General features: G+C 40.4%; 1 protein-coding gene across 4 annotated transcripts in view; it reads right to left on the bottom strand.

The window, feature by feature from the left end:
- The window catches only part of LOC134350488 (synaptotagmin-14-like), a 193,679-nt gene that overhangs the window by 101,014 nt on the left and 77,356 nt on the right, over positions 1 to 15,309 (bottom strand). For 2 of the 4 annotated variants that reach the window (XM_063055715.1, XM_063055713.1), the window contains one exon: positions 2,993 to 3,157. In XM_063055715.1, coding sequence (XP_062911785.1) covers positions 2,993 to 3,157 — 165 coding nt within the window. Of the gene's footprint in view, positions 1 to 858; positions 2,808 to 2,992; positions 3,158 to 15,309 lie in introns of those variants that run through there. The other 2 variants (XM_063055712.1, XM_063055711.1) reach the window with 2 other exon arrangements.

Genomic DNA, 15,309 nt, shown 5'->3' with positions numbered 1-15,309 from the left:
CTGAAGGAATTAGATCCACACATACAAAACTTGTTTTATTTCAATTTTCTGTGTTATAGAGAGATTTTTGACCAGTAAAATCACTTAAATTGCAGTTAAAAACTGAATTATATTTCTGTAAATAAAACATTTTAAGTGATTTTACAGCAAGAATACAGCGTTAAGTTGAAGTTTGCAATTTGTCACTATCTCTACATTAATTGCCTCACTAGAGGCTACAAAACACACCCTGTGAGAAGTAGTGTACTAGTGAAGCAACATCTGGATCCCTCCATTTAAACCCTTGTATGTATACCAGAAAATGCTGCTAATTTCAGAGTAATAGCAAGAACAGTAACAGTTTTGCCACTGATTCAAGTACAAAGTCTAAGCTCTGATGAATATTTAATATAGCACCTTCACATGAAATTAATAAAAACATACAAACTAAGGGGTGCAACTAAAATTCTCTTATCTGGATAGCTGTTAGTGCTGATTATACTGTGGAATAATTTCTATACCATTTTTAAGTTCATTGATATATGTTAACAAGTAACCTTACATTATTCCAACCACTTTTATAGTATGTTATACAATAACAATATGAAACTTCATGCATAACTTTTCAAAGAAACTGTGTAAGGTGTCAAGAGTTACAGAGACAGATGTGGAAAGAATATCATTATTGAAGTTATTCTTAAAGAACAGAAAAAAGTGAAGTACAGAATGTCTTTAACACAAGGTCAGAAAAAGATATGCTTCCATAGTTCAAATTATTTTTCGAAGAACCTTCCAGAATTTTTAAATAGTTCTGATGAGAGAGCATAGTACATCAGGCTGAAGTTCTATTGAAGCTTAAGTTGGAAAAATGCACCTCACCTTTGTCAGATGTTTTCTCGTCTTTCTTTTGTTTCTTGATCTTTTTATATTTTTCTGATATTATAGTATGGACTCCTTTTCTATTAAGCTCCTTTTGTGCTTGCAAATCTTTTTTTAGAACTGTGCAATTTTTATTTCCATTTGAAAGACTCTCTTTGTGCTTTCTATTGTCTTTTTCTGACAGATCCATTCTATCAATGACCAATCTCCTTGGAGCTTCTGAAAGCTGGCTGCTTGGTTTTTCCTTTTCATTGTCTTTTGTTTGTTCTTCCACATTCAGCCCTGCAGTACTTCCATCAGATTGTTTGCAAACACCAATATTAGTTAGTGATGACTTCCTTTTGCCCTTTCCACGTACCTGATCTTTCTGTTTATCCATAGGTTCATTGATGTGCACTTTACAATCAGAGGCTTTAACTTTAGATTTGCTGGACTTGGCAGAACTATTTTTTTTGTCACTTAAAGGTTGATCTTCAAAATCATTGCTGACCTTCAAATCTGCTCTTGTTGACATGCAACTTAATGTTTTAGTCTTTCCCTCAACTGTTTGAGATTCAGTTGTCTGTGCAACACTATCACAGTCAGGAATGTTGTAAGTATCTTTCTTGACAATTGATCCTTTTCTGCTTCCATAATTATTTTCCCTTTGATTGAGACTCTTTTTAACTGCACTGTTTAAGTTTTCTGATTCCACAAGGTCAGTTTTTGATTTTTTGTGTTGGTGTATAATCTTCTGTCCCAAAGCAGAATCTGAAGTATCTGTGTTTTTTGGAGAGGCAATGCTTTCCACTGGTACACAAACGAATGCATTGGAATCTGTTTTATTTGCAAATTCAGCACCTTTTAAACTATTAACTGAAGACTGGTGTAGTAACTGACTTTGTCTTTTTTCATTTTTAATTTCTGATACCACAAGCTTTGCACTGTCTTGCAACTCTCCTGAATTAACACTTAGTTCACACTTTGTTGTATCTTTCCATGTGTCTACATTTTCTTCAGCAGATAGCTTCTTATCTTTGACTTCTGAGCCACTCCTTGAAGATGCTGTATCATCACACACTTCAGAAGATTCTTCTTCTGTTCGCAAGCTATTTAGTATGTGTGTAACCTGCTCCGTGACTGAGTCAGCTACACTGTACCCAGCTTGCCCAACTGCATCACTCAGGTCCTCTACAACACTACTAAGTTGCTCAACTAAAGAGGATACTGATGGCAGGCTTTGTTGAAAACTCTTGAAAAACGACATTTATTCCCGCAGTCTTTCTAACCCCAGTAAAGCAAAACCCCATTCGGATGCATTGTGCATTTGGTTAATGGTGCCAAATTGGTCATCCTTTTCAGCTTAACTCTGTTAGTAAATAAATGCAAAGTGTTTAATTATGATAAGTAAATCCAATAAATATATGTGCAACTTTTCAACAATGAGCCTAAATTCGTCATATCCTAAATTTATCTGTGGCCTATAAAAATAATCTAGAAAACATATCTTATAGTGTCTCTTGCACCTTAGTATCAACTGTAGAGTAATATTTTTTCTTTGTAACATGGCCAGGAAAGTTTTCTTGCCAGATTAATAAATGGGAAAAACACAAATGAATAGCCCATTATTTTATATCAACTGATTCACCAATGGTAAATCAAATATGGAATTATATAAATACTATCCCTCTCCCTAGTCATTGAGATTTGTTGTACATTTGGGAATCTATAGAACAAAATTTCTCAAGTATTTGTTTCCTATATTTCCATGAAAATCATGCAAAATGTGGGAACCTACAAGGAAAAACAGAAAAATTAATGTTGATTTCTAAAGTATAAGGTTCTATGGAGACCATGAGGCCCTACATGTCCATTTCTTCTGTGATGAAGTCAAAATCATCCTGAAAAAATCCAAGAATTGAACTATAATGGAACCGAATAAAGATGTTCTTGGCATTGCCAATGCTTTTCTGAAAGACATTCATGAAAATTTAATTCAAAGAAATTAGAGGAATAATTTACTACCATCAACATAGTTGAAATATTGAATTGAATAAAACAAATTATTTTGCACATTTATTTTTTGCTACCAAAGTGAACTACTTTTTACTTTAAGAAAGGTTAAAAGGGTTAAGACAGAAAATAAAACACTTACGGCTGTTGTCTGATAAATCTTTGTTGGCCCTGTATTCTGCATCAAGGCATGGAAATTCTCCTATATTCTCAAAGCACAGCCTTTTGTTGATATATAGAAAAAGGAGGATCATGAGTATAATAATCACCCCGACAGCAGAAAGGAAGCCAACCGCCTCGGGAGATACTGAAAAACAATGAAAGGCATTAAAATAATATCTATGTGACCTCATAGGCATCACAACTACATGTATATTTATATAGAAAGCAACTGTCATAAGATATGATCAGTCAATCTTGGCTGAGTGGTAGCAGCATAGGAACCATTGCTGTGTCCCTAATTGATAACTATTTTGATGATTTGGATGAATGTTCAGGTGGCAATGATTAACAAGTTTACAGCTGACCCCAAAAACTGGTGATAGTGTGGACAAAGATTAAAACAGGATATTGATCAACTGGGAAAGTAGACAAAGGAATGGCAAATTGAATTTAACTCAAACAAGAGTGAAATGGTGGACTTCGTGAAGTTAAACTAGGCAGATGTACACAGTCAATGGGATTGCTGCATCTTTGTTGATAAGAGACAATAGGTGCAGGAGTAGGCCATTCAGCCCTTTGAGCCATTACTGTGATCATGGCTGATCATCCACAATCAGTATCCAGTTCCTGCCTTATCCCCATAACCTTTGATTCCGCTATCTTTAAGAGCTCTGTCTATCTCTTTCTTGAAAGCATCCAGAGACTTGGCCTCCACAGCCTTCTGGGGCAGAGCATTCTATATATCCACCACTCTCTGGGTGAAAAAGTTTTTCCTCAACTCCGTTCTAAATGGCCTACCCCTTATTCTTAAACTGTGGCCTCTGGTTCTGGACTCACCCATCAGCGGGAACATGCTGCCTCCAGCATGTCCAATCCCTTAATAATCTTATATGCTTCAATAAGATCCCCTCTCAGCCTTCTAAATTCCAGAGTATACAAGTCCAGTCGCTCCAATCTTTCAACATATGACAGTCCCACCATCCCAGGAATTAACCCTGTGAACCTACGCTGCACTCCTTCAATAGCAAGAATGTCCTTCCTCAAATTTGGAGACCAAAACTGCGCACAGAACTCCAGGTGTGGTCTCACCAGGGCCCTGTATAGCTGCAGAAGGACCTCTTGGCTCTTACACTCAATTCCCCTTGTTATGAAGGCCAGCATGCCATTAACTTTCTTCACTGCCTCCTGTACTTGCATGCTTGATTTCAGTGACTGATGTACAAGAACACCTAGATCTCGTTGTACTTCCCCTTTTCCTAACTTGACTCCATTTAGATAATAATCTGCCTTCCTGTTCGTACCACCAAAGTGGATAACCTCACATTTATCCACATTAAACTGCATCTGCCAGTCATCTGCCCACTCACCCAGCCTGTCCAATCACCCTGCATTCTCATAACATCCTCCACACATTTCACACTGCCACCCAGCTTTGTGTCATCGGCAAATTTGCTAATGTTACTTTTAATTCCCTCATCTAAATCATTAATATATATTGTAAACAGCTGCGGTCCCAGCACTGAACCCTGTGGTACCCCGCTGGTCACCGCCTGCCATTCCGAAAGGGACCCGTTAATCGCTACTCTTTGTTTTCTGTCAGCCAGCCAATTTTCAATCCATGTCAGTACTCTGCCCCCAATACCATGTGCCCTAATTTTGCCCACTAATCTTCTATGTGGGACTTTATCAAAGGCTTTCTGAAAGTCCAGGTACACTACATCCACTGGCTCTCCCTTGTCCATTTTCATAGTTACATCCTCAAAAAATTCCAGATTAGTCAAGCACGATTTCCCCTTCGTAAATCCATGCTGACTCGGACCGATCCTGTTTCTGCTATCCAGATGTGTCGTAATTTCATCTTTTATAATTGACTCCAGCATCTTTCCCACCACCGACGTCAGGCTAACCAGTCTATAATTCCCTGGTTTCTCTCTTCCTCCCTTCTTGAAGAGAGGGACAACATTAGCCACCCTCCAATCCACAGGAACTGATCCTGCATCTATAGAACATTGGAAAATAATTACCAATGCGTACACGATTTCTAAAGCCACCTCCTTAAGTACCCTGGGATGCAGACCATCAGGTCCCCGGGGACTTATCAGCCTTCAGACCCAACAGTCTATCCAACACCATTTCCTGCCTAATATAAATTTCCTTCAGTTCGTCCATTACCCTAGGTCCTTTGGCCACTATTATATCTGGGAGATTGTTTGTGTCTTCCCTAGTGAAGACAGATCCAAAGTACCTGTTCAACTCGTCTGCCATTTCCTTGTTCCCCATAATAAATTCACCTGTTTCTGTCTTCAAGGGCCCAATTTTGGTCTTAACTATTTTTTTCCTTTTCACATACCTAAAGAAGCTTTTACTATCCTCCTTTATATTCTTGGCTGGTTTACCTTCGCACCTCATTTTTTCTCCGTGTATTGCCTTTTTAGTTACCTTCTGTTGCTCTTTAAAAGTTTCCCAATCCTCTGAGAGGTGTTATAGAGCAGAGAGATCTAGCAATACAAGCACATAGTTCCTTGAAGGTGGCAACACAGGTAGACAAGGGCTGAAGAAGGCATAGAATATACTTGCCTTTATCAGCCATGGCATAAGTACAAGACTTGGGACATTGTGTCACACTTGTACAAAATTTTATTTAAACTGTATTCAGAGAATTTTGTGCAAATCTGGTTGTCATGCTCCAGGAAGGATGTGATTAAGCTAAAGAGGGTGCAGAAAATATTCATAAAGATGTTGCCTGGACTAAAGGGCTTGATTCCAGGAATGAAAGGGATAATGTATGAGGAGTACTTGCTAGAGTTTAGAAGAATGAGGGAGGATCTCATCGAAATATGCAAGGGCCGACTTAGTGAATGTGGAGACAGTTTTTCCTGTAGTGGGGAGTCTAGGATGAGAGAGCAAAGCCACAGAATAGGGCAATGCCCCTTTAGAACAGAGATCAGAGTAGTAAATCTGTGGAATTCATTGCCACAGATGACTGTGGAGGCCAAATTATTGAGTATATTTAAAGCGGAGGTTATAGGTTCTTGATTAGTAAAGTCTTTAAAGGTTCTGGGGAGAAGGCAGGAGAATGGAGTTGGGAGGGATAATATATCAGCCATGGTGAAATGGCTGAGTAGACTCGATGGGCTGAATGGCCTAATTCTGCTCCTGTGTCTTATGGTTATTAAGAGAAATTGGATAAGCTAAGATTGACTGTTCTCTGGAGCTTAGCAGACTGAAGGTTAAATTTATAAAGATGTGTAAAATTATCAGAGGCATAAATAGGATAGATCATCATGGCCTGTTTCTCAAAGGAGTTTAAAAACTGGGGGGGCATAGGTTTAAGGTGAGAGGGGAAACATTAAAGGGGATCTTGGGCAGTTTTCTCACTCGAAGTGTCAATGGCATATGGAATGAGCTGTCAAAGGTGATAGAGACAGGCACAATCATGTATTAAACATTTCAAAGTTCAAGGTAAATTTATTGTCAAAGTACATATATGTCACCACATACAACCCTGAGATTCACTTTCCTGCAGCATACTCAGCAAATCTATAAAATAGTAACTATAACAACCAAAGTGCAGGAGACAACAAACTGTGCAAATGCAAATATATATAAATATTTGGTTATATATTTGGATAGTTATATGGATATGAAAGGTTCAGAAGGATATGCAAGCAAATGTGAGAAAATGAGATTAGCTTAGATCGTACCATGATGAGCCAACATGAACAAATTGGGACCAAGGACCTGCTTCCATCCTGTCTAACTAAGCCAAGAAGTGCCAGATGAAGCTCAATCCAGAAAAGTGTGAAGTGATACAATTTTGAAGGTCACACTTGAAGGCAGAGTTAAGGATGGCAGGATTCTTAGCAGTGTGGAAAAAGAGAGGAGGATCTGGGTTCCATGTCCATACGTCACTTAAAGTTGCCACACAAGTTGATAGGGTGGTTAAGAAGGCTGATGTTGTGTTGGAGGATAGAGTTCAAGAGATGTAAGGTAAAGCTGTAGCTCTATAAAATTCTGGTTAGACCCCACTTGGGGGAATTGTGTTTGGGTCTAGTTACCTTGTGGAAGGAAGCAACACACATCAAAGTTGCTGGTGAACGCAGCAAGCCAGGCAGCATCTCTAGGAAGAGGTACAGTCGACGTTTCGGGCCGAGACCCTTTGTCAGGACTAACTGAAGGAAGAGGTAGTAAGAGCTTTGAAAGTGGGAGGGGGAGGGGGAGATCCAAAATGACAGGAGAAGACAGGAGGGGGAGGGATGGAGCCAAGAGCTGGACAGGTGATTGGCAAAAGGGATATGAGACGATCATGGGACAGGAGACCCAGGGAGAAGGAAAAGGGGGGGGGAAGCCCAGAGGATGGGCAAGGGGTATAGTCAGAGGGACAGAGAGAGAAAAAGGTGAGTGGAGGAAGAATGTGTGTATATAAATAACGGATGGGGTACGAGGGGGAGGTGGGGCATTAGCGGAATGCTGCCTGGCCTGCTGCGTTCACCAGCAACTTTGATGTGTATTGCTTGAATTTCCAGCATCTGCAGAATTCCTCGTGTTTGTGGAAGGATGCAAAAGCTTTAGAGAGGCACAAAGGAGATTTACCAGAATGCTACCACGATTAAAGAGAATGTCTTATGAGGAAAGGCTGAGCAAGTTAGGGTTTTTCACAGATATCACAGATATCCCAGTATAGATCCCTGCAGAACACCATGGGTCATAAACTTCCAGCCAGAATTACTCCAATTGACCACAACCCTCTGTCTTCTATGGGCAAAGTAATTTTAAATCCAAACAGCCAATTCACTGTGGATCCCATACATCTTTATCTTCTGGATGAGCCTCCCATGAGGCATCTTGTCCAATGCCTTACTAAAATCCACGTGGATAGTGCCCACAGGTCTACCCCCATAAATCACTTTGTCATCTCCTCAAAAAATACAATCAAGTTATGAAGACATGACTTACCCTGACACTTACAATAAAAAAAAACTGAGTGTTCAAAATGCTCATAAACCCAACCCCAAAGAACCCTCTCCAGCAACTTCCCTATCACTGACATGAGACCCACTGGCCTGTAGTTTTCAATAGACCAGTTTCCTACTTCCCTTCTGGAATAATTGAACAACATTAGCTACTCACCAGTCCTCTAGAAGTTCAGCTGTGGCAAGAGAGGACATGGCGATATTGAACCATCTCATTTCTTACTTCTGTCAATAACCTGGGGTTTATCACATCAGGTCTTGGGGATGTATCCACCTTAATGTTCTTTCAAAGATCCCTCACTACCTCCTTTATTATCTCATAATGCCTGAGCACTTTAGCACAGTCCATATTGACCTCACTCTTCTCCTTGGCATATACTGATACAAAGTACTCATTTACACCCTTATCCTTCATCTCCAAGCACATTGGTCCCTCCTTTATCTTTGAGTGGCCCTATCTGCTCCCTAGTAATCTACTTGCTCTTGACGGATATACAGAATGTCTTGGTATTCTCAATAATCCTATTTGCCAATGACTTTTCATGACTCCTCTTGGCTTTCCTATTTCCTTTCTTGAGTACTTACTTGCTTCTTTATATTCTCAAGGGTTCTGTTTGATTGTAGATTCATAAACCTTACATATCCTTCCTTTTTCTTTTTGATTAAATTCACCACCTCCGTCAATGTTAGACCACAAGAACATAAGACATAGGAGCAGAATTAGGTATTCGACCCAAGTCTGCTCTGCCATTCCATCCATGTTTCTATAACCTTGCCATCACTGTCCTTCCTTCTTAGTGGAACATACCTGCCCTGTACTTTGTAAAGTTGGTCTTTAATCACTTGCCACATGTCAGATGTGGACTTGCCGAAAAACAATTATTCACAATTAACTCTTCCTTGTTCGTGCCTGATACTCTAGTCATTTGTCCTACTCCAATTTCATACTCTTGCACAAGAACCATACATTTCCTTACCTGCAGCTACCTTCAAACTTAAGGAATAGTGATCACCATCCCCTACCTATTCTCCCACTGAAAGGGTGTATCATTTGGCCAGATTCATTACCCAACAACAGCTCCAGTATGCCCCCCCACTTATGTTGGACTAGCTACATATTGATTTAAAAACCCTCCTGGATGCACCAAACAAATCCTGCTCCATCTAAACCTCTTGCACTAAGGAAGTCCCAGACTATATTAGGAACTACACACTGACTTACAAATGGCATAGCAGAAAATCTACTCCTTTAATCTCATAAATACACAACACAATACAGTGGATTCAAGTTAATTGGGCCATTAATTAATCAACACAGCCACTTATTTGGGACAAATCTTAAAGATTAAAAACTAATCAAGAAAATAGCCAGGATTCCCTTTGTTTATTTGGGACACTATGTAACTTAATTAGGACAGGAGACTACTGCAGAACAGTTTCTAACCAGCATCAGTCACTTGCACTATGTGGCTGTTTGACACTACACAGTGCTTAGAGTGAATAGTTTTTAACTCACATCAGTTATGTGTGTTTGTGTTCAAAAAGCAGTGATTTTTGAGGAATAAGCAGTAAGACAGTTGCTCATTGTAGTTTCAAGCATTCAGGCTTGGAGATGTGGGAAATGGTGGGGAGTGAAAATGAAAGGATTTCGCTACTTCAGCAAATTAGAGACTACAAAAAATTTAAAGGTATCAACAATCATCTTAAATGTAACAATGAAAATGAGGATTTACAGGATGCAATCATTGACAGCAATGTATGAAAGTGGTCCAATATCTGCACTAGGTGCCTGCGCTGATTTTGTTCATTTACAGTCAATCAAAAGAACATGGCAGAGTACACTGAATGAATTCATCCATCGATAACTATTAGAAACTACTGCACCGTTTTACAGTATTGTAGTGGTATTGGTAGTGTTCTAATTTTTTTGTATTTCATTTAACTATGTAATTTGTTACCCAGATAAACAGTAGGTGATCTTTTTTATATGTTTTTAAGTATTTCCATTAAACTTCGGCTAATTAGGGCAGCTGCTTAATTGGGTCAAAATGTACTGATGCTGATGTGTCTCAATTAACTGGAATCCACTGTACTTTGGTATATTCTATATTTGTCCTTGGAGTTCTACCCAGTTCACCTCTAATCAGACCAATGGAGCCTCTGCCTACTGAGGCAGATGTAATTTCTCATCTGGGCCTCCTGAAGGTCCCAAAACTGGAAAAAAACAAGGTAAATTAACACCTCAGGGATTGATTACCATTGTAAGTCTAGCCCTTTGCACTGTTACTGGGCTGTGTTATATAATTACATGTTGGTGTTGCACAGGGGTGTATTTTTATGACATTATTCTATAGGCTATGCAATCCTAGGAATTTAATATATCAACATATTTTCAGAGTGCCCAACTCAAAAGAACTAAAGTTGCACGAGGATTATAAGCAGCCACATTAGCAAAGTTGAGTGCTGAGATACCTGTCCATCAACATGAAATAGGCATTAGGCATCATGTAGGTACAAACAAGATACTTAATGTCTAGTTCAAGGTTTGGAGAAATTTAACGTACATACTTTTTGCAGGTAAAAACATTCGTAAACAGTGTTTTTGCATTTTAGAGCCATAGAGCTCTACAGCATGTAAACAGGCCCTTTGGCCCAAATTGTTCACGCTGACAAACACTGCTACTTGAGCAAACCCCACTCGTCTGCATTTGGTCATTATACTTCTAAACCTTCCCTATCCAGGTATCTGATCAAATGTCTTTTAAACATATGTTACATACCCCATGGGTATCTTGTGACTGTCTTATGAGCATGATGACCATCTTGTGGAGGTCACATGATGTAATTTTCCCACCAGTGTGAGGTCACATGATGACCTGTTCTCAACAGGTATATAAAGGGAAACCCTGGTGACGCAGTTAGTTTCAGTTGAGTTGTTGTTGGCTTTGTTAGTTACTCCGTTATGCTGCGTATTTGTCATGACGCAGTTTCGTTTTGAAACAGAGCTTTCCTGTCTATTTTAAGGTGTAAAAATTAGTGCTGGCAGTTTCGTCAATTGCTGCCAGGTCTGTGTGTTGCATCTATAATTTTCCCTTTTCAGTAGTATTAGAGAGTGAAGACTTTATTAAAGGATGGGAACAATAGACAATAGACAATAGGTGCAGGAGTAGGCCATTCGGCCCTTCGAACCAGCACCGCCATTCGCTGTGATCATGGCTGATCATCCACAATCAGTATCCATTTCCTGCCTTATCCCCATAACCTTTGATTCCGCTATCTTTAAGAGCTCTATCCATCTCTTTTTTGAAAGCATCCAGAGACTTGGCCTCCACAGCCTTCTGGGGCAGAGCATTCCATATATCCACCACTCTCTGGGTGAAAAAGTTTTTCCTCAACTCCATTCTAAATGGCCTACCCCTAATTCTTAAACTGTGGCCTCTGGTTCTGGACTCACCCATCAGCAGGAACATGCTTCCTGCCTCCAGCGTGTCCAATCCCTTAATAATCTTATGTTTCAATAAGATCCCCTCTCAGCCTTCTAAATTCCAGAGTATACAATCCCAGTCGCTCCAATCTTTTGACATATGACAGTCCCGCCATCCCAGGAATTAACCTTGTGAACCTATGCTGCACTCCCTCAATAGCAAGAATGTCCTTCCTCAAATTTGGAGAACCTGAAGGATCGAATAAAGTTGGAGTTGTTTGGCGGTTTTATAAAGGATCGACCTTATTGAGGATTCCTTTCAGAAATGGTGACCTGTATCTGAGATAACTCCTGCAAGAGCAGGGAAGTTTGAGCTGTGTCTACTCGTCAGAAAAAGGTCAGTTCCTTTAAGCCATTTTATTTCCTTTGTCGTGAATCCTTTGGAGAATCAGCAGTAACGTCACATCTTTGAAGAAGTTCGTTTCCAGAGAAGTCTCTCCTTATTGACTGTGTGAATCACTTTGACTTTCGAATTTACCACTTTAAGAACTGTTTTCACATTTACCCTTTAAAGAACTGTTCCAGAGTTGCCGTATAGCAGTTAACTTCCGGCTAAGTTAGTCGCTTGAATACTTTTCGCTATTTGTTGAGCAGAGTTTAATAAATGTTTCTTGTTTTTACGAAACCTGCCTCAATTGATAATTCATTGTTGTCGATCACATGACACATAATTGTGCCCATCTCTACCACTTCCTCTGGTATCTTATTTCATGTACCCACCACCATCTGTGTGGAAAAGATGGTCCTCAGTTCCCCTTTAAAACTCTCACTTTAAATCCTGAAGATGGCAGTAATGCAACAGTGTGGATGCCAACTGCTGTAAAAATTCAAGGAAAGAAGAAGCTTGAATTGCTGGATTGTTCCTGTCCAAACCCGAATCCCTTCTCTGCCCCTTTCTCCTGAAGTCTTGCCCTGCAGCCAGTGTCTGGAGCCTTGCCTTGCCTGTAACCCTCACCTGCACTGCTGTTAAGTTCAACTGCCGGAGCAAGATAAGGAACTGTCTATTGTTGTTTGGAACTGTCTCTCTGTGTCCATGCCTTTGCTAGGTAGATCTGGCCATTTGCCGCTACCTAGTGTTGGGAACTGTCACTGTGTCCACGCCTTCGCTGGGTAGGTTTGGCTGGTTGCCATTACCTAGTGTTCGAATCCGTCTCGTCAAGTTCAGCACTCTGTGTAGAGCCCTGGCCCCAAGTCCCGTTCCCAAGGAGGGGTCCCAGCTCTGTGTTCCATGTCCTTGTGTTCCTGTCTCTCAAGTTCAAGGCTCTGTGTTCCCATGCTCTAGACCAAGGCTCTGCGTTCCTGTCCTCCCCAAGACCAAGGCTCTGTGCTCTGCGTTCCTGTCTCTCCCTTGACCAAGTCAAGGCTTCCGGCTTTGTGTTCCGAGTTTCCTGTTTCCCAAGATCCCGTCATGTCTTTGCCTAGTTCTGGAGTCCGAGCCCGAGTCTGAACCCAAGCCTCGTCCTGCCCTCGGCTCGGAGTCCGAACCCAAGCCTCATCCTGTCCTCGGCTCAATCCGGGGTCCGAGCTCAAGTCAAGATCCAGGTTTCGGGTCCTTGTCCAGTCTCTGGCTCAGAGTCCTTGCCCAGGTTCCAAGTTCCTAGTTCCTCGTCCAAGTCCCGTTTTCCTAGTCAAGTCCTAGCCCAAGTCTGTGTTCTCATCCCAGCTCCTTGTCTGCATCCAGTCACGTCCCTAACTCTAGTCCTGTCCTGTTCCTAGTACTTCAGTGTCTGTGTCTTGCAGTTGGGTCCGTTCCCAACGCCCCCCGCTGTGACATACCTGTTTCCCAGGGCACGAATAGCAAACACCAGAGGGCATATATACAAAGTTAAGGGAGGGAAGTTTAGGGGAGAGATCAGGGGTAAGTTTTTTTACACAGAAGGTTGTGGGTGCCTGGAATGACTTGCCATGGATGATGGTGGAGGCTAAAACATTAGGGGTATTTAAGAGTCTCTTGGATAGGCACATGGATGAAAGAAAAACAGAGGGTTACGGGGTAGTGTGGGTTTAGTACGTTTTTTTAAGGAATATATGGGTCAGCACAACATCGAGGGCCGAAAGGCCTGTACTGTGCTGTAGTATTCTAGTGTCTAGTGTTCCTCCTGCATTTTATGCATGTTGCTCAGGAACAGGAAAAAGGCTCTTTTGGACAGAACCATGACTAAGTAAGCAAACAAGCTAAAGTGAACAAACAAGACATTTTTATTTTTAATCCCTGGATTATCCAAACTGTGCGCAAATTGGACTGAGGCAAAAATTTAAAGAGGTGAGATCAAGGGTGAATGAGAGTGGGATTCATTTTCTGCATTAAATCATACAAAAGAAGATTAAATGTGCAAATATTGGGAAATGTGTCACTGAGACAGGCTCTACCTCAACAGAGCTGGTACTACGGTCCTGACAGAAAAAATAAATCGAGCAGTCAGATTGACCACAGATCCAAGGGAGAATAGCAAGTTGGTTTCAAAACTGTGCCAGAAGTAGAAAGGAAGAGTAATTGTTGGAAAGCATTTTTGTGAATGGATGTCATAAATGCATTTCCAACATTAGAATTCTCTTCCAGCCATCGATCTCAATCAGCTCCACGGTACAGTATCAAATCTCTTGCTTGCATATTAAATATCCTTTCTTCTTCTTCGTCTTCTTCTACATGGTGCCTCAGGATCAGGGGTGACTTGCTTCCATTCCACTTTCAAGTTTTCTGAAGTGAATGATAAGATCAATGTGGGAGCAGCAATCGAAGCAGCATATTTCTGACAGGACAGATGGTGAGTAATGTACAAAGTGATGCATTCCTTCTGCTGTTTACGCTGGGTCCCACCATTTGTGGAGGTGAAGTTCTCAATACCACTCTGAATGCTCTTTGTCCATATGGACAGGGATTACCATGAGTCAGTGAGAGTACTGCATTTGTTTTTTTTCAGAGAGACTTTGAGCACATCTATGAATCTTTTCCTCTGGTAATCTTTAGCCAAAATCTCAGAACTGACTGTCTGTTTTGGAAGTGTGATGTCAGTTATGAATAGCATGGCCTGTCAAGTGCAGATAACAAAGTATATGTAACTAGGACCTCAAAGCTGAGAATGTTGGCCTAGAAGAGAACTCTGAATTGGTTTGCTTATGATCCCAATGGAATTGAAGGATTTTACAGAAATAGCATTTTCACTGTTTCTGCAGTAAGTGGACCAGAGCAGGAGTCAATGCTGCCGAAGGATCAGTGAATTCTGACATATTTAAGCTCAATCGTCAAACAATCCTTTGAAAGTTATCCAAAAGCTATGCTAATGCATTAAAGGCAATGTTGCATCTCATTTTCAATGTCTCACTTTGCTGAGCGGTGGGTCATGGAAAATGGAAGTGGTGCATGTTTTTATTGATATAACCATGGTAAATATAGGATGTAAATGTAGCCTAAATGTAGTGTGCATAATAAAGAAGTTTACAAATGATACCAAAATTGACTGTTTGGTTGTCAGTGAAGGAGTAACTTTAGAAATTCATGGATGGCTTGGACATTTGGGCAGGAAACAGCAAATGGGGTTTAATTGAGAGAAGTGTAAGATAATATATTAGAGGAGATACGATATGGCAAGGTTAAATAGAATAAGTAGCTGGATATTGTGTGCCATGAAGAATAATTAGACCTTTGAATGCAATTCCTATGGAAACAGGGTGGGTTATTAATTGAGGTATTTAAGAAGGAGGCAGTGCAAATAAATAAGAACTTCATTCTCTTTAAAATGAGTTTTGGAAATCAGAGAAAATGGATTTAAGATAATTGGCAGAAGGTTCAGGAGAAGGAGGAAAATAATTGTCACCCAGAAAATTGTCGATATCTGAAAC

This window comes from Mobula hypostoma, chromosome 8, assembly GCF_963921235.1.
Source record: "Mobula hypostoma chromosome 8, sMobHyp1.1, whole genome shotgun sequence".
In the NCBI taxonomy this organism is placed as follows: Eukaryota; Metazoa; Chordata; class Chondrichthyes; order Myliobatiformes; family Myliobatidae; genus Mobula; species Mobula hypostoma.
Note: the sequence above shows the minus strand (reverse complement) of the source record. Positions and strands in the feature narration are given on the sequence as shown.